Genomic DNA, 19,986 nt, shown 5'->3' on the forward strand with positions numbered 1-19,986 from the left:
TCATTTCACTTCACAGATTGGGCAGTAGGTCTTGGCAATGAGTTATGAAGGTAGATTCCATGAGGGCATCTTTGGGAAACAAGGGAGGGAGAAGAAGAAATGGGTCAGCTCCCTGCAGAGAGGGGAGGATGAACAGGTTCAGGAGAAAGAGATGTCACAGACTCAGTGGTGAGCAGAAAGGGACCTCAGAGAAGAAGGGGAAGGGGAGATCCTAGAACAGAAGACAATGATGCTGGGGAGTCCTGCTCGTAGAAGATGGCTTGAAGAGCTGAGTCCAATCCCAATAATTAAGTTGGGCCTAGTGCAGAACATAATTGTGGTAGCCAGCCTCCAGGAGTCTTGCGTGTAGATATTCACACCCTTGTAATGTCCCCTCCCACACTGAGCAGGGCTGACAGGTGTAACCAATGGGATATTCAGAAATGACAGAGTGTGATTTCCAAGGCCAATTCATAAAAGTCCTTGGGGGACTTCCCTGGCGGTCCAGTGGTTACGACTCCACGCTTCCACTGCAGGGGGCACAGGTTTGATCCCTGTTCGGTGGAACTAAGATCCCACATGCTGCATGGCCTGGCCGAATTAAAAAAAAAAAAAAAAGTCCTTGAAGTTTCCACCTTACTCTCTCTTGGATCACTCGCGCTCGGGGAAGCCACCTGCCATGGGGTGAAGACACCCAAGCAGCATCTGGAGAAGCACACGTGGCAAGGAACTGAGGCACCTGGCCAACAACCAGTACTGACTTGCCAGGTGTGTGAGTGGCCCACCTTGGAAGCAGATCCCACAGCCTCCGTCAGGCCTTCAGATGACCACAGCCCAAGACAATATCTTGACTGCAAAATTGTGGGAGACCCTGAGCCAGAAACAGCCCAGCTAATCACTCATTCCTGAATTCCTGACCCATTTGGAACCATGTGAGATCATAAATGTTTATTGTTTCAAGCTGCTAAATTTGGGGGTAATTTATTCTGCAGTAATTGGAAATGGTCTAATTATATAACTCCTTATTTGCAGAATTGTCATCCAACATCCATCTGGTTACTGCCCAGAATGCATGGTCCATGGGGCAGGGACCTATTCATACCAGGTGCTCAGTTAACGAGCATTGCATGTCACTGAGTGCCATAAAGACAGCCCCCCTGCCCTGCTACTTCAAGCAGGGTAAATGGGGTTAGTTAAGCAAGGAAAAGATTCTGGGGTGGAGTTGATGTGTGTCCCGGGGAGAGGGAAAGGGCCACAATTAGGATAACCATACATCCCAGTTTGCCCAGGATAGAGGGGTTTCCTGGGATAGGGGACATCTAGTGCCCAAACTGGGAAAGTCTGGGGTAAACTGGAATGAGCTGATCACCCTAGCTGGGGTGGGGGTGGAGATCTCGAAGCTGAATTTCCAGTGAGCCAGCCGCACTTGTTCACATGGCCTGGGTATGGAGACTCATCTCCCATCTCTCCTGGTCAGGGGTGAGACCATGCTCCCGGAGGACCTAGTTTGAGCCTCCTATCCCACTCGAATAGGGGGAGATGGGAAGACCATCTTAGAAATGCCTAGACCAGTGTGAGGAGGCTGCAGGTCAGCCCTCCCTTGTTTTCTCCAGCAGAGGTGGCCAGAAACACCAAGAATTTGGTGAGGACTCTCACCCTAGACCAGGAGGGCCAGCCCTTCCCTGTCCTGGCTTGGAAGCCAGGGGTCCTGGCTTCCTGTGGCTCGATTGCCAAATGCCCTACACCACATGGCCAATAAGTTGCTGTGCAGCCTCTGTTGGCACAATCCAGTGACAGGTCACCAAGGCTGCCCACTCCATTGTTAGGAAAGTATTCCTTGTACTGAGAGAGATGCCTTCACATCATCTCCACCCTCTGATGACATTCGATGGTGCTGAACAATCCAAACCTCTTCCTTCCTGGGGGCCCTTTCGCGTACTGTGCACATATTGCCTCCTCTGCCTGAGGCTCTCCTTGCCCTGCTCCCTTCTGGCTGACTCTCCCTGCTTAGCCTTTAAAGCTTAGGTCTAAAATCAGGCCACCTGTGAGGCCCGATCAAGATGGTCACACCCACCTCTACACGCCTGCCACACCTGGTTCCTCCACAGCATGACACCAGTGACACGTTACTTGCTACACCTCCATCTACCCATCAGGGCTTTTCCTGAGTGGCTGTGTCTGGGAACCCTCCAATCATGCTGACTTCCAGAATGAGGAGCCCACTCTTTTTGTCCCTCTGATAAACCCAAGGAGCAACTGGGCCCAGCTGTGTCTTCTTTGTTAACACAGAGAGCAGGCTCCAGGCTCATGGCCCTCTGCCTTAGCTACAAGGTACCGGCGATACTGTTATCTGTTGCAGTATCTGTTGCAAATACTTTTGCATTTATTTTGATGGTTCTGCCTGTGTATAACAGTTGATTTCGGTTTTTATTTATCATGATGATATACAGTATCCTTTTAAAATAAATCATGCAAAGAATACATGTTCATTGTAGCAACTTTAGAAAACACAAGAAAAAAAAATCATAGTTCAAGCCTCACTTCCTTATAGAAGTTATCATTGACCCTCAAAGTCTATATAGGACCTCGAATTTTCTCTTTCCCGCTCCCCATTATAAGTCCTCATAGCTTCACATACTTCTTCATAGCCTCTATCACAGTTGGCAAAAAATATTTTTGTGTATATTTTTCACTTATTCAGTAAATATTTAGTATGTCAGGCAGGAGAGGGGAGGGGAGGGGTAGGCCTAAGGCCTCTGCCCAGGAGGTTAGTACCAGTTTGATTTTGTCTCCCTGGCCAGGCCTTAAGTTCCAAGAGGGCTGGGGGATTGTTGTTCTGGCCGCCTTTGGTGTCTCAGAGTTAACCACATGGCCTAGCCACGTGGACTCAGTATTTGCTGAAGGAATCACAAAATCAAAGCCTGTCCTCACTCCTCCACCCCAGGCACACCACACTGACCGTTAGTGTCAGCCTCAGCGGGTGGACATTCTTTTACACATACAGTCTCTCTGGAAGTTATTAGTCTCCTGGGCCCCCCTGTGGGGTCTGCAGGGCCTCTGCTCCTGCTAAGGTCTGTGACCTGGGGGATTGTGGGCCGAGAGGAGACTAGTTTGGAAGTGAGGCACAAGACCTGGGCAGAGCAGGAGAAGGGCATGGGGCCCCAGGAGGCCCAGGCAGCGATGGTAGGCGGGGATGGAAAGGGAAAAGGAGATGATAGAGAGAAAGTGTCCCTGCAACCCAGAGCCTTGTCCATCTGTCTTAAATCGTTACGGGGTTTTCCTTTCATAATGTGATAAACGCTACCTGTGCCGCCCCCACCCCACCCCCGCCCAGGAACGCACAGGCGCACATAACTGTATAGGATTTCAGGGGGCTTACTCGCCCTCTGCCCCCTCATCCTTGAGTGCCCCGTTAAGAACCCCTGGTATTATTGTTCAATGCTCCCATTTTACCGGGGTGGACACCGAGGCCCAGAGTAGGCAGAGGGTTTGCTCCAGGTCACAGAGCAAGTCTGTAGCAGGGTTGCAGAGGCTCAGAGGACAAGAATCCGGACTTCTGCCCAGCATCTAAGTTGCTGAACGCACAGGGACTACACCCACCAGTCTGGGTGGAGAAGGGGCGGGCTACCAGGTGGGGCGGGGCTTACTCACGTTCCGCCTCCGCCGCCGGGTTCGGGGGCGGGGCCTTCCTCCAATCAGCAGCGCTCCAACATGGCTCCGCGTCTGTGCAGCATCTCTGCGGCGGCTCGGCGGCTGCTGGGGCGCCCGGGGCCCGGGGGCCGGGACGTTGCGGCTGTGGCTGCAGCGCGGTATGAGCCGGGCCGGGCCAGGCGGGGGCGGCGCGCGTGGCGGGTGCACGCGTGGGGGCCAGGGTCTGGGCTTGGGGGATGGGCAGAGACTCGGGCTTGTAATCTAGTGGTTAGAAGTGGAGCCATGGGGAGGAGGTCTGGTCAAAGAACGGGGGAGGTGGGAAAAGTAAGCTCAGGGTCTTTGTCCTGTTGGGTGCCTGGCTCTGGGCTAAGAATGAAGGGTAGGGTGAATGAGAGGGGCGGGTCCTGGGTCCTGGGGAGTGGGAGCTGTCAGAGGGCAGGAGGAGTGGCCCCTTCCCAGGCCTTTGCGGTGATTGTGAGATAGTCCCCCTGGGGGCTTCGAGGAGAGGCAGCACCTCCTTCCGGAAGTTCTGGGGGTAAGAGATATGGGGAGCAAATGGGAGATCCCTAAAGGCCGTGGCTGCACAGATCCTTTGCTCCCCAACCGTGAACAGTAGAAGTGGGGCAAAGGAGGCCTGAGAAAGGATGTGAGTTGCCCAAGGTCACTCCCCCTGCCATCCTGTGGCGGCACTGGGTCTGGACCCAGGCCTCCTGACACCCCTGTGCTCTTTGCACCACAACTGGTGGCCTCCTGGGAGAGGGAGGCTGGCTGGGCCATGGGCTGGGCCTGGGCTTTTGTTTGGTCCCTGCTCTGGGCTGAGGCAGGGCTGGGCCTCCCTGACTCCGTCTCTAGTACCCTATACTTCCCCCATCTCTGCTCTTACCACCCTGTACACACTTGCCTGTCCCTGCCACTAGAGCATCACCTCATATTTCTGTTTCCCCAGCCCCTGGCACAGGGCTCACAACAGTGTATGCTCAAGAACATTGGCCAAAGAAGTGAGGACACCTGTCCCCCCACCTGTGGAAAGGAGGGGTCTGTGCTGCCCAGCAGCGCAGGCATGAAGCTGCTGAGTTCTGTTAGGCTTTGCTGTGAGATGATCTAGAGTGCTGTGCAGTGGGGGTCAGGGGAGGCTGGGAAAGAGGAGCCAGGTATGTGCCCCCAACCTGACTGCCCAGTAATTGGGGAGAAAGCTGATAACATGGAGAGAGCCTACCTAGAGTTTGCCGGGCACCAGCACATCTAACTCAGCCTTTTTCAGTGGGGTGACCTTGCATGAGTCATTTGGCCTCTTGAAGTCTCAGATTCCTAATCTGTAAAATGGGGGTGATAAAGTAGGATGTATTTCATAGAGTTGTTGAGGATTAACAAGGCCATGTGTGCGACGTACCCAGCCGCTGATGAATTTGCTGCAAATGTTGCCCCTTGCCCAAACCTGTGTCTCAAGCAATTTCTTCATGAGCCCCGAAGATGTCAGGGCTGAAGGGGCTTTGGGGAGATCACCTCCTGTGAGCCCCTTGTTTTCCAGATAAGGAAATGGAAGCTGTGGGTGGGACCACACTGCCCCAGGGTTACAAAATTGGTTGGTGGTAAAGCCATTTGTGTGGCGAATAGCCAGAGGCCACAAAAGGAGCGTGGGACATTAAGGCAGCCTGCTGCTCCTCCCTTATCCACTCCTTAACCTTGGATGGGGCACTGAACCTCTGGGATCCTTGGTTTCCTTCTCTGTAAAGTGGGAATGGAGATCCCTGCCTGGTGTTTTTCGTAGGATTGCTGTGCAGGTACTTGGATTAATACTTATCAAGTCCCTAAAGGACTGCTTCAAAGTTACTTACTCCCTGGTCCCACCTTGGATACCTGGGAATCCTGCCGACCCTCCATCTGCCCCGTATCTCTCTGGAGTCACTAGAGGGGCCCTCTGGCCTCTGAGCTTTGGGGGCCACTGGGGTATAGACACCGTGTGGGCTTTGAAATCGGATAGACCTGGATTGGAATCCTCTTGGCCATTGAGTAATTGTTCTCGAATAAGGCCTGGTACATCTCTGAGCCTCATTTTTCTCTATTTTGTTTTTGAGCCTCATTTTTCTCAAGAACATATTGTGAGGATCTGTTCTCAGCACATAGAAAGTGCTCAGTACACAGCAGTTGCTACCGCTGCATCAGTAATGCTCTCGTTAACAGAACTTTAGTTCTTCCAGTTTGTCTTCTAAAGACACACTTCAGGAACAATAAGCAGAAATGTGGCCCCTTTTTTTTTAATTTATTATTTTTGGCTGCATTGGGTCTTCGTTGCTACGCACTGGCTTTCTCTAGTTGTGGCGAGCGGGGGCTGCTCTTCGTTGCAGTGCGCGGACTTCTTATTACCATGTCTCCTCTTGTTGTGGAGCACAGGCTCTAGGCACACGGGCTTCGGTAGTTGCAGCAGGTGGGCTCAGTAGTTGCGGCGCACAGGCTCTAGGGCACATGGGCTTCAGTAGTTGTGGCACGCGGGCTCAGTAGTTGTGGTACACAGACTTAGTTGCTCCGCGGCATGTGGAATCTTCCCGGACCAAGGCTCAAACCCGTGTCCCCTGCATTGGCAGGTGGATTCTTTTTTTTTTTTAATTAATTAATTAATTTATTTATTTTTGGCTGTGTTGGGTCTTCGTTGCTGCGTGTGGGCCCTCTCTAGTTGTGGCAAGCAGGGGCTACTCTTCATTGTGGTGCATGGGCTTCTTATTGCCGTGGCTTCTCTTGTTGTGGAGCACGAGCTCTAGGCACGTGGGCCTCAGTAGTTGTGGCACGTGAGCTCAGTAGTTGTGGCTCACAGGCTTAGTAGTTGTGGCGCACAGGCTTAATTGCTCCGCGGCATGTGGGATCTTCTTAGACCAGGGATCAAACCAGTGTCCCCTGCATTGGCAGGCAGATTCTTAACCAGTGCGCCACCAGGAAAGTCCTGTGGCCCCTTTCAGCCAACTCAAAACAGAAGAGTGTTTCAGGAATGTGCACAGAGCCAAACTTCCTAGCATATCAATCTAGAACATTCCAGAGCATTTTCATGTGGTGAGGCACCAGATCATTGATCCCTATTGAGAGTGCAAATGTGTCTCAGAAGTTCTCATCTGGGACAGATATTTACTGAGCAACTCCCATGCTAAAAGCATTGTGCTGATACCTTGAGGGGTGGACACCGTCAGCTCTGGGCTTCCGGTGTGGCTGGGGAGACGAGACATATTCACATGAAAATGATGGAGGGGCTGAGGGCGAAATAGGAGAGGTTTTTTTTTTGGCCGAGCCCCACATGTGGGATTTTAGTTCCCCTGACCAGGGATCTAACCTGTGCCCCCTGCAGTGGAAGCACAGTCTTTTTTTTTTTTTTAAATTGGAGTATAATTGCTTTACAATATTGTGTTAGTTTCTACTGTACAGTGAAGTGAATCAGCTATATGTATACATATATCCCCTCCTTCTTGGACCTCCCTCCCTGCCCCCCCTCCAGCCCCCCAGCCATCCCACCCATCTAGGTCATCACAGAGCACCCAGCTGAGCTCCCTGAAGCACAGAGTCTTAACCACTGGACCTCCAGGGAAGTCCCAGGAGAGATGTGTTTATGGAAAGGGTTGAACTGGTTTTTCTAGTCCTAAGGGGTGTTCTTCTTTTTCTTTTTTTAATTTATTTTATTTTTTGGCTGCATTGGGTCTTCATTGCTGCGCGCGGGCTTTCTCTAGTCGCGGCGAGCGGGGGGCTGCTCTTCATTGCGGTGCGAGGGCTTATTGCAGTGGCTTCTCTTTGTTGCAGAGCTTGGGCTCTAGGCGCGCAGACTTCAGTAGTTGTGGCATGAGGGCTCAGTAGTTGTGGCTCTCAGGCTCTAGAGCACAGGCTCAGTAGTTGTGGCACACGGGCTTAGTTGCTCTGCAGCATGTGGAATCTTCCTGGACCAGGGCTCGAACCCGTGTCCTCTGCATTGGCAGGCGGGTTCTTAATACTGCACCACCAGGGAAGCCCCACCTTAATACATTCTTAATATAGTTTAGATACCAGACTCTTTGGTGTTTCTGGGATGATTTACTGAGATTACATGAAGAAAAGAAGGAAAGAAAGTAAGTTGGGACTGCCTTAGAGCAGTGATTTTCGGGCCTGAGTGTGAATCAGAATCCCTTGGCAGGCTTGTTAAAACCCAGATTGCTAGGCCCACCCCCAGAGTTTCTGTTGCAGTAGGTCTGGGATGGGGTCTGAAAACTTCTAACACGTTCTCAGGTGTTGCTAACGATAGGGAATCTTGGCTCTGTGGTCACCAAATTTAAGAGGGAATTGGGGACTTCTCCGGGAGTCCAGTGGTTAGGACTCTGCACTTCCACTGCTGGGGGCATGGGTTCAGTCCCCGGTTGGTCGTGGAGCTAAGATCCCACATGCTGTGTGGGGCGGCCAAAAAAATAAACAAATAAAAATTAAAAATAAAAAAAAAAAGGGGAACTGACTCTGGAAAGCTTGGCAAAATAGATTAGAGCTAGAATCCCAAGTGGAGACATCCAGCCTTGTTTTATGGGCAGTAGGGATCCATAGAAGATTTTCAAGTGGACGAATAGCATCACAACCATGGTGCATTACAAAATTGATGGCCAGGTTAGGAAAAAAGGGAAAGAATGGGAGGCAGGAGCTCAGTTAGGAAGTTAGGTAGGAAGAGTGATATTAGCTGCACTGCCGTGTCTGCCCCATTCTCTACAAGGCAATCCTATTGCTGTTATTTTATGGATGAGGTAAATGAGTCTCAGAGAGATGACGCTGGGCTGGGATTAGTCCTGGATTTGTCCAGAACCTGTGTTCTTAAGCACTAATTCTGCTGGTGGTGGTGGGGATGGAAAGGGCCCCTGAGTCCCGAGTCCACACTCTGAGCCAAGGTCCACACTTTCTCTCCTTTCTTACCGCTCAGATTTCATCATTTTCATGCACCCGTGTCCCCCCACACGCCTGCACTCATTCCCCAAACGTGGTCTGAGCATGTGCCACATCCCAACACTTTTCCAGGCACTGGGGATACAGCAGGGATACACGAGACAGACAAGCTCCCTATCCTCCTGGGGCTCTGCTTCTAGTGGGAGACAATAAACAAGGCACATAATAAACAAAAACATTCTATAACGTGTTAGAAGGAGCTACAGAAAAATAGAGAGCAGGGTAAGAAGAGTTGGGGAGTTCAGGGACAGGAGAATGTTGTGATTTCATTGAGAAAGTGAGATTTGAACTCTTGAAAATGTGAACCCTCGGATGCTAGCTTCAAGTTCAGACCCTGCCCTGGGATATTCTTGGGACTTGTAGAAAAGATCCTTAGAGATAGGCTGCTCTACCCTGCTCTTTTGACACGTGGGGAAACGGAGACCCAGAGGCAGGAAAGATTAGACAGTGGTGGGAGGAGATGGGAGCCCATCAGAGCTCCTGGACCCCCTCACTCCCCAGCCCCCGGGGTCCCAGGCTGTCTCTTCAGGGCTGGCCACTTGGCTGTTTATCTTGGTCAGTGCTGATGTTAATAAATTACTCAAAGCCCAGTCCTGGAGCAAAGGTCTTGGTTGACAAATAGTAGGAGTGGCTGCCCTCCCTGTCACCACCCCTTCCAGCGGAAGCAGCCTCTCTACATTCAGACCAAAGGTCAGGTCCCTCTGCCGTGGCTTTGTTAAAAACACCTGGTTCTTCACAGTATCTACCTGATGCTAGTTCCCCAGGTTGGTGCCAGATCTGAGGTGGGGCTGACTATAGAGGAAAGAGATCTGGGTTCTTTCCTGAACTCTCTGTCCCTGATTTGCTATGTGACCTGGGGACAAGTTTCTTAACCCTCCCACCTCCGACCTTCTACTTTCTCATCTTGAAAATGGGGGCATTAATAATATCAACATTATGATATCCTTACATAGATTCAGCGGGATCACGTTAAGCTGATCACAGGTCCCTGGCACAGAGGATATCCTCAGCCAACGTTAGCCATAGTGAGGCTCCCTTATTCTGGTCCCAAATTTTTCACAGTCTACATCGACCATCTGACGATAACTGTCTGTTTTTTGTTAATGAAGCAAATACACACAAAATGATAGAAAGCCTATGAATTTGGAAATACTTTAAACAGTTTTTTTTTACCTTTACAAAAAATTATAATGAATAACGAAAAGTTTAACCATCTTCCTCTTCCCTCTCCCAGGTAAGCAGTATTAACAGTTTGGGACTGGGATTTCCTGGGCAGTTCAGTGGTTGGGACTCGGCACTTTTACTGCTGTGGCCCGGGTTCATTCCCTGGTCGGGGAACTAGGATCCCGCAGGCTGCTTGGCGTGGCCAAAAACCAACCAACCAACCAAGCAACAAAAAGCAGTCTGGGACAGATTGTTACTTATCTTTCTCTATGCTTATACAAATATTTCACCACTTTAAGTTGCTTTTTAAATTTTATCAGTCCCAGTACTTGCTCCATATTTTGGAAAAAAGCAATACTTTGATTTACAAAACGTTTATCCTAGCCACAGAAGAGGCTTGAAAAAGGAGAGGACTTGCTGATGGGGCCCCCACTGCCAGGCTCCTTGGCTAGAAATCATCCAGCGGGAGGTTAGTGTTTCAGGCCTGGCTACAAGCTGCACCACTGCTGTTAAGTAAGATGATTTACCACATTTGGCAGCCTAAAAGTAATCCCCACCCCTGCTGGGACCTTGTGTGGGGAGTGCAGTTATGATCTGGCAGGACCTGGTGGTTGGTCCCCCTGCTCTGAACAAGGCACGTCATTCATTCATTCATTCTCACAGCAACACAGCAATGTGCACAGGGCAGATATTTGTCAGGTAAGTGTTGGCTGGATGAGTGAATGAATCTTGCCTTGTGATGCCTTTGACCCCCTCTACCTGCCTTTATCTGCCAAATCAGCCCTGGAGATTTGGAGACTGGCCAGATCACCTCCTCTGGAGAGCCAGCCCAGACTTCCAGAGGCCAAGTTCAGGCTAACACATCTGGGCTCTCCCAGAGACCTCTGGCTGTAACTGTGTTCCAAGGTCCACTTCTCCCAGCAGACTGTGACCTCCTCAAGGACAAAGTGTGCTTGTCTTGGGCTCTCCATTTGTGGGGCTGGGATTGGGCACAGGCCAGGTGTAGTGTGAGCACCAGGGAGGACGGTGAGTGCAGCCCTCTTGTCAGAGGGGACAGAAATTGCAAAGAAAGCACAGAGTGAAAGAGCCTGGTTGGTTCAGGGAGAAACATAGCTGGAGAGCGGGATACGCAGGTTGGGGATGGACAGGATGGGAGGCTGCCAAGGTAGGTTGGGCTGTCATGGGCTTTGGACATCAGGCAAGATGGGTGCGGGGTTGATCCTCTTGGCAAGGGATGCAGTTGTGTGGTCCAAGTGGACGACCTCTTGGAAAGGGGTGAATTGGAGGCAGGGAGGCTGGAGAGAGAGGCGGGAGGTGGGGCTGCCTCTCCTGGCCTCCTGAGCCTCCGCAGAGCTTCAAGAAGCGAACTGGGGAGCCAGGATCTCTGTAGAAAGGACCAGCTGTGCTCAGCTGGCTCCAATGATATGACATCTTCTGGAGCTGCCATGGGATTCCGTGGCTTCATTCCCAGAAATGTGTGTCACTAGCATTGGGGAGCAAGGCGTCCGAGCAGATGTAAGCAGGTCCCCCCTGAACTCTGTCCCGCAGCTTCTATTCCAAGGACAATGAAGGCAGCTGGTTCCGTTCTCTGTTCGTACACAAGGTGGATCCCCGGAAGGACGCCCACTCCACCCTGCTGTCCAAGAAGGAGACCAGCAACCTCTACAAGATCCAGTGTGAGTGGCTGCTGAGTTGGCCAGCCCTCCCTCCCAGGGCCTCTGGGGGCCTGCAAGGCTCTGGCTGGGACTTGAGAGGGTCTGGGACATCCCGAGCTGTCCTGGAAGCCCACACCCTGTGGGGCTACCCCCAGCACAGCTCCCCACAGACACCCCGCTCCCCCTCGCTTCACCTCCTGCTCTCTATCCTCTGTTGCAGTTCACAATGTGAAGCCCGAGTATCTGGATGCCTACAACAGCCTGACGTGAGCTGACCCTAACCCTAACCCTCGTGTCCCAGTCCCTGCTTGGGTGGGGACCTCTATGCAAGCCCTGTTCTCCATGCAGAAATCCAGGGGGGTATAGATTTCAGAGCCACACATCCTCTCGTGCAGCCTCTGCATCTTAGAGATGGGGAGACTGAGGCCCAACTCTGCGGGCCTGAGTTGGAAGCCTCATCTCAGGGGCTCTGGTGGCTGGTGTGAGCCCTCCCCCTTCTCTGTGCCCCTCCCACAGGGAGGCTGTGCTGCCCAAGCTGCACCTGGATGAGGATTACCCCTGCTCACTCGTGGGCAACTGGAACACATGGTACGGGGAACAGGACCAGGCAGGTGAGCTGCCCACCCCCCAGCGCCACTGCTGCCCAGCCCAGGTGGCTGCCCTCCACTCCCTCTGCAGCGGCACCCAGAGGGGTCTTTCTAAGTGCAGCCCCCGTCAGCTCACTCTCCTGCCCAAACATCTGTGGCGGCTCCCTCTGCCCTTGGGGTGCCCCACGAGGCTCTTGAGCCCTTCCCTGCCCAGCGTCAAGCCTTGTCTCGCCACGTCCTGCTGCTCGCTGCACGATCCCACCCAGGACTCTTTTCTGTTCTTCAGATGGATAGTTTTTCCCTCTAGTTCCACGCTCTTGTTCATGCTGTTTCGTCAGCCTGAAGCATTCTTTCTCCTTTGCCTCCTCTACTTGGCTCACTCCTCTACTCACCTTTTATTTTGGTGTAGACATCACCTCCTCCTGGAAGCCTCCCCTGATTCCCTCCACCCCAGCTGGGTGAGGCACCTCTCCTGGCTCCCCAGCCCCCAGGACTTGCCTCTTCACAGCCCTGATCATGTGCCCTGTTCTGTCTGTCTCCCCGTGGAGGTGGTGAGTTCCAAGCGGGCGGGGGCCCTGCCTTTCTTCACCACTGAACCCCTGGTATGCCGTACATATTTGTGGAATAAAAGGGACTCTTGTCTGAGCTGGTTCCTTACAGCTTCCCAGCGGTACCCCAAGCATGCCCCATCCCACCCCAACATGCCCACCTCAGTTGGCACCAGCTGTGAGGACCCACACATGCATTTGGTTCACTCACAGCATCCCAGCCACTTACAGGGGCCTTGGCATTTAGATCTGCACTGTCCAGGAAAGTAACCACTAACCACATGTAGCTACTTAAATTTAAATTGAGTAAAGTTAAATAAAATGAAAAATTCAGTTCCTCAGTCACACTAGCCACATTTCAAGTGCCCATTGATAGAAATATGTGGCTCGTGGCTACCGTCTTGGATGGCACAGCTGTAGAACTTTTCCATCATAGTAGGAAGTCCTTTTGGACAGTGCTGATTAGACTGCGTACAGCACAGGGAGCTCCTCTGGTGCAGCCTTGATAGAGGGTCCTCTATGCTTCCCTTGAACACTCACAGCTATGGGGAGCTCACTACCACACAAGCCAACTTATCTCATCCTTCAACTACCCTGATAATTGTATGTGTTTTGTTTGTTTGTTTTTTAAATCTGTGATCTGCAGTTAGGTAGATTCTCTTAATCATATATTCTGTTTCAGTAACAGTCACTGACACATTAATAGTGGGGTAGGAGAAAAGCTGTCTTCCGTTCCAGCCCCTACAGTTTCCCCATTTTAGGTACAACCTAATCAGTTCCAGCAGTACTTCTTGGATTCTTCTAAGTATCTGTTAATTGAGAAATGAACTTTGAGGAATGGGAGCATGAATTTTTTTTTTTTTTTTTTTTTTTTTTTTTTTTTTTGCGGTACGCGAGCCTCTCACTGCTGTGGCCTCTCGCGTCGCGGAGCACAGGCTCCGGACGCGCAGGCCCAGCGACCACGGCTCACGGACCCAGCCGCTCCGCGGCATGTGGGATCCTCCCGGACCGGGGCACGAACCCGTGTCCCCTGCATTGGCAGGCGGACTCCCAACCACTACGCCACCGGGGAAGCCCGGGAGCATGAATTTTAAAGCATGCCCTGTATTTTGTGTATCTTGAGGGGTTGTCCCCTATGTAGAATCATCTGGGGAGCAGATCCACTGAGCCACCCCCTGGGAGTAGGGCTCAGGAATCTACATTTTAATGAATTTGTAGATTCGGGTTTTTTGTAAAAAACCTCCAATCCATCGTCCACTATCATTGTTAGAAAATTCTTTCTTCTCATGGGCCTTGGATGCCCTCTTTGTAACTTTTACCTCTTGGCCCCTAGAATTAGGCTAATGCCTCTTCCACAGGTCAGCATTCCTGGTCTTAATAGACTGCCATCCATACAGTACTTTTGCTGTTTCCCTTGGGAAAGAGGCCTTTAAACCCTAGGGCCAGACCATTTTGCAGATGGGAAAATCAAGGCAGAGATGGAGTCAAAAGGCAGGTGAGCGACCAGCTGGGGATAAGTAACAAGAGTCTGAAATGCCAAGCCACTGGCCAACCAAATGCTCTCAGCCTTAGCCTGCCCGATTGACCTTTTAGGGACCTTGCTCCCTTGGCCCCAGCCATGCTCCCAAGCATGACAAGACTGTTCCTTCTCTTGCACACAGACTAGGTTTCTTTATTACTGGAAGGTGTATCAGGGTTTTCCTGGGGCTGCTGTAAAAAGTACCAACTACTGGTGGGCTTAAAACAACAGAAATCTATTCTCTCAAGTTCTGGAGTCCAGAAGTCTGAAATCAAGGTGTCGGTAGGGGCATGCTCCCTCCAAAGGCTCTAGGGGAGAATCTTTTCTTGCCTTTTCCAGCTTCTAGTGGTGGCCGGAAATCCTTGGCACTCCTTGGCTCACAGATGCATTGCTCCAATCTCTGCCTCCTTAGTCACGTGGTGTTCTCCCTGGGTGTCTGTCTTCACGTGGTGTTGCCCTCTGTGTCCAAGTCTCCCTCTTCTTATAAGGACATCAGTCATTGAAGTTAGGGCCAACCCAATATGACCTCATCTTAGCTTGACTACCACTAGAAAGACCCTATTTCAAATAAAGTCACATTCTGAGGTTCTGGGTTGGCATGAATTTGGGGGTGGAGGTGGAGGACACTATTTAACCCAGTACAGAGACGGTGATAAAATATGCAAACGGTACAAAGAGTTTGCAACGAAAAGTAAGCCTCCCTCCTGCCTGTGAACCCCAGGCCTCAGTTCTTTGCCCCAAGGGCATCTCCTGTCACAATCTCGATGGCTCTCCATCAAGAGGTGGTACATAGACCAGCATCTCTGGATATGTTCTTCCCCCTCTAAACACACGTGGTACCATACCTCACATGCTGTTCTGTTCCTTAGCTTTTTTCCTTTAATTCAGTGTTTTGGAGTCATCCATCTCTGCCCATCAGACCTACCCCTTCCTCTGGCCCAGCCTGTCCCCCACAGGCCTGGTGGTCTGCTTTACGCATGCGCAGCTCCTAGGGTACAAGTTCATGTCTGATCCTCTTGTTGCTACTTAAAGAAGTTTGGGTGGGAGCGTTATTCTCATTTTCAAGATGAGGACATTGAGTCCTAGAGGGGTCAAAGGCCACCTGGCAAAGCTGCACCTCAAACCTAGGTCTCCGGGTCTTGTGTCTGGCTTTTCCGCCTGCCTAGAGCTGCCCGCACCAAGGCAGAGGGAACTCAGAGAGTCCTGGTGCTATAGGGAACCAGACTGGAGCCTCCCCTTTTACATACACACCTAACCAGCCTCGGGGTAAGCAGGGCAGGGTCCCCGCAGCCCCCTGACCTGTACCGTCCTCCCTGCCTCCCAACAGTGCACCTGTGGCGATTCTCAGGTGGCTACCCAGCCCTCATGGACTGCATGAACAAGCTCAAAAACAACAAGGTATGTTGGCATACACTCGGCAAACCTCTCCAGATGCTGGTTCTGGCTCAGCCCTGTGCTGGGGGCTGCCTCCGTCACCCTGTGGGACACACCGATGGGGCCGGGGCACTTCCTGGCTGCCGTGCCCAAACCACCATGCCCGCAGGAGTACCTAGAGTTCCGAAAGGAGCGGAGCCAGATGCTGCTGTCCAGGAGGAACCAGCTGCTCCTCGAGTTCAGCTTCTGGAACGAGCCACAGCCTAGAGACGGCCCCAACATCTACGAGCTGAGGACGTACAAGCTCAAGGTGCTTCCCCCGCCAGCTCCCCGCCTGTCTCCCACCCCTCCTGCAGCAGCGCTGCTTTCCTGGTACCCTGAGGTGGGCGGGCCTGGTGCCCCAGCACCTAGATTGGGGCTTCTGGCCCCAGAACAGAGGTGTGTGTGCATGTGTGCACATGTGCACACCCAGGCGTGAGTCAGGGCCCCATGAATAAGGTGAAGCGGCCCCAGGAGCTGCAGAAACGTGACAGTTTCCCATCCCCACCCAACAGTGATGCTTGAAGTACCAGAAGGGGGCTCATTCGCCTCCTCTGCTCTGGTTCTCTTTCAGCCGGGAACCATGATCGAATGGGGGAACAACTGGTGAGTGGTGGTTCTGGGGAGTTGGGGGTACCCTGCCCACCTGCCCTATCAAGGCCCCTGGTGGACCACCTTTCCCAGGGCCCTGTAGCAGGGAACCCGTCATCCTCCATGCCATCTCCAGGAGATGGTGATGATCCAACCAGGGGGGTGAGGATTCTCTAGACCACTGTGGTAGAACACCCAGCCAGCGGCTGCACCTCCGTCACCCTGGTCCCTGATCATTTCTGAGAGCCAAGGGCCCTACCTCAGGTTCCTCCCTTGATGTGTAACTGAGAAACCAGCCTGGGAACACCCCGGAGGGCCCTTTGCACCGGCCCTGGCCTCTGCCCCACACTTTTCTGCCATCCCCAGGGCTCGGGCCATCAAGTACCGGCAGGAGAACCAGGAGGCAGTGGGCGGCTTCTTCTCGCAGATAGGAGAGCTATACGTTGTGCACCATCTCTGGGGTAGGCTGGGGACCCTCCAGGACCCTCTGTGGCCCCCTTTCTCTACTTTCAGTCCATGTCAACAATGCGAATACATTAGGGCCCTTGTGGAGCTTACATTCCAGCAGAGGGAGATACCACCTCAGACATAAAGTAACAAAAAAGATAATTTCAGATTATTACAAATCATAAAGAGAGAGGGAGAAATAATGAAGAAAAATATGGGAAGTTTTATTGGCTTAGATAGACTAGAACGCCTCTCTAAGGAGGTGAAATGTAAGCTCAGCTAAAGGATGAGGAGTCAGCTGTGAATTGCCAGGGAAGGGTATTCCAAGTAGAGGGAACAACACGTGCAAAGGCCCTGCGGTGGGGAAAGGCCTTCAGGGTTTTGAGGAGTGCAAAGGAGGCCTATGTGGAGGGAGTGGGGAAGAGAGTGGGAAGATGTGGATCGACCAGGTTAGACTAGGTCTTGCAGGCCATGGGGATGAGATGAGTTGGGATTTATTCTTTTACTTTTTCTCCTTTTTTTTTTTTTGGCTGCACTGCGAGGCTTGAGGGATCTTAGTTCCCCAACCAGAGATCGAACCTGATCCCCCTGCACTGGAAGTGTAGAGTCCTAACCACTGGACCATCAGGGAATTCCTGGGATTTATTCTAACTTCAGTGGGCGACTGCTACAGCGTTTCAAGCAGCATGAAATGACCTGATTTGTGTTCTAATGGTTCCTCTGGCTGCCATGTGCTTTGTTGGGAGCACTTTGTAGGGGAGTGAGAGAGGATGTGGGGCATCAGGAGGTGGTTATAGTAGCTCAGGGGGGAGAGGATGGTGGCCTGGCCTAAGGTGGTGACAGTGAGGATGCTGAGAAGTCCACAGATTCTTTGGTCTGGAGGTGGAACCAATCGGACTGGTGGATGAATTTTCTGTCTGGGGTGGGGGAGGGAAAGAGGACCCCAGGACACCAAGACTCCTGTTTGAGCAGCTCTGTATTGCTTACTGAGACCCTTGGAGGAGCAGGTTGGAGAGTCAGGAGTGTACTTTTGGTCCTTAGAAGTGTTACCTTTGAGACACTGACAGATCTGAGTGGAAATGTCAAGTGGACACTGGATAATCGAGTCTAGAGCTCAAGGGAGAGTTCTGGGCTGGAAATACACAAGAAATGTACTGATTGGATGAGATTGTCAAAGCAGACAATGTTTGCTAACAGTTGGAGGCATCCGGGGAGGAAGAGACAGCAGGGCAGGGTTTGGGGCACCGGAAGGAGGGCCTTGTGCTGGATACAGGCTCAGATCCTCTGTGCCTCAGGAATGAGCCTATGCCTTCCCCCCACAGCCTATAAAGACCTGCAGTCTCGGGAGGAGACCAGAAATGCTGCCTGGAGGAAGAGGGGCTGGGACGAAAATGTCTACTACACAGGTGAGCACCTCCTCTGAGGTCATCTGCCAAGAGCCCTATCTGAGGATGGAATCCCCTCTGCAAGTAGATCTGACCTCGTTTGATTACCTCTCGTGATGGAGAACTCACTTTCAGGACAATGAGTTAGTAGGTTCCTGTCCTGGTGGCATGCTCCCCGGGATGCAGGCTGTCCTGGGTGAGTGCCCTAAGGGGCAATAACACAGCCAGGTGGTCCCTGCCTCAGAGAAGTGTTGTAGTTGAGCACACAGTGTGACCTTGGGCCTGGTTCTTCACCTCACTGATGCTGTTTTCAATCTGTAAGGTGGCAATGGTGAGAAAGCCTCCCTCAGAGGGCTGGAGAAGCTAATTTATGAAAAGTGCTTGGCCTAGACTCTGGCGCAGAGGAGGCGCACAGTCAATTTTTTCGAGCAAGTTTTTTGCCTACAGCATTTGCCACTTTGCAGGGACCCCTGGGAACCACCTGGAGTCAGTAGGTGCTGGGTGAGCACTCACTGTGTACCAGGGACTGTGGTGGGCGGGAGTTGGGAGGCAGAGAATGCCCTGCCCTTAAGGAACTTACAGCTGAGCTTCCACACTTACCAGCTGGTGTGTGGGAGAATGCATCTCCTGAAGGAGTTAGCGGGAGCCTCACTCTTCCAAGTGTGGTCCCAAATGACAGTGTCAGCATCCCCTGGAAGCTTGTTAGAAATGCCCAATCTCAACCCCCTACCTCCCCGCACTGAATCAAGATCTGCACTTGAACGAGAACTGTAGGTAATTTGTAAGCATGGTAAAGTTTAACTGCACGGAGCAGGAGGAAAGAGTCTGACCTTCTGGGTGACCTTGGGGTGATCCACTCTGAGCTGCAGTGTCCCCACCTGTAAAATGAGTCAGTTGAACTAAATCAGTGTTTTTCAAACTTTAGCCCCTTGAGGACACCCTCACAGCTTTTGTCCTGCCAATTTTCTTCTGCTACAATTATTTTCTTGATCTCTTCCTTTAAATCCCCCTGCTCTGTTCTTCACCTAGCTTTGTCCTAAGCAATAATATCTGTGAAATCACTTTTAAGCTATGCTGGTTGTTTTTTCACATACATAGGAAGTAAATACATAATTATGAAAAAAAATTTAATAAATAAATTTATTTATTTATTTATTTATTTATGGCTGTGTTGGGTCTTCGTTGCTGCGTGCAGGCTTTCTCTAGTTGCGGCGAGCGCGGGCTACTCTTTGTTGCGGTGCGCGGGCTTCTTATTGTGGTGGCTTCTCTTGTTGTGGAGGACAGGCTCTAGGCATGTGGGCTTCAGTAGTTGCAGCACGCAGGCTCAGTAGTTGTGGCGCACAGGCTTAGTTGCTCCACGGCATGTGGGATCTTCCCGGACCGGGGCTCGAACCCGTGTCGCCTGCATTGGCAGGCGGATTCTTAACTACTGCACCACCAGGAAAGTCCCAATTATGAAAAACTTTAAAAGCTGCCTTTCATCACAGCCTAAGTCCCCTCATATCCCACAGTTTGGGAGATGTGGCGCTCTCCATGGGCCATTCCAGGAGAGCAGTGGGGTTTCCCTGTCTCAGCATCCCAGGCCTCCTCCTCCTTCAGGGGCTAGTTTTGGGCGGTTGGCTCACCTCAGCCCCCTCGTGACCTCTGCCTCTCTCTCTGCAGTCCCCCTGGTTCGACACATGGAGTCTCGGATCATGATCCCTTTGAAGATCTCACCTCTCCAGTGATGCTGCCGCTGCCTCCACCTCCTCCCACCTCTCCCTCAGGGTAGCCATGGACAGAGGAGATCCCAGCCCTGATGTCTTGGTTTTCTCTCAGACTCTGTGGACTCTGGGAGTAGTGCTCAGCTCAGAGAAGGGGGAGCTGAAGGATGATGGGGTTCTGAGGACTCGCAGCCCTGTCCAGACCCTTCCCACCTTCCCCGCACACCCGTCCCCCTTGCTGGAAGCAGTTGTTAATTTCTCTGAATGAAGAACAGCAACCTTTTGTGTCTTTTCACATTTTCCCCTAAGATTCCTCATCTCAAGGCCACCAGTCCATAATCATCACCATGGAAATCCTCAGCTTTGCTTAAGTTGTACAAAAGGTAGTGTGTCCATTGGTTAGAGGTGGGGT

At 51.9% G+C, this 19,986-nt stretch overlaps 1 protein-coding gene across 1 annotated transcript; it reads left to right on the top strand.

Annotated features, from left to right (window-relative positions):
• Positions 1 to 3,659: 3,659 nt before the first annotated feature.
• On the top strand, positions 3,660 to 19,869 carry NIPSNAP1 (nipsnap homolog 1). Its single transcript, XM_060122120.1, has 10 exons — positions 3,660 to 3,788; positions 11,275 to 11,402; positions 11,602 to 11,647; positions 11,898 to 11,992; positions 15,363 to 15,433; positions 15,579 to 15,719; positions 16,023 to 16,054; positions 16,406 to 16,500; positions 17,809 to 17,892; positions 19,534 to 19,869. Exons 1-10 carry the CDS (start codon positions 3,691 to 3,693, stop codon positions 19,596 to 19,598), a joined length of 855 nt encoding a protein of 284 aa, XP_059978103.1. The 5' UTR covers positions 3,660 to 3,690; the 3' UTR covers positions 19,599 to 19,869.
• The last annotated feature ends 117 nt before the right edge of the window (positions 19,870 to 19,986 follow it).

Source organism: Lagenorhynchus albirostris, chromosome 14 (genome assembly GCF_949774975.1).
Source record: "Lagenorhynchus albirostris chromosome 14, mLagAlb1.1, whole genome shotgun sequence".
NCBI classification, from domain to species: Eukaryota; Metazoa; Chordata; class Mammalia; order Artiodactyla; family Delphinidae; genus Lagenorhynchus; species Lagenorhynchus albirostris.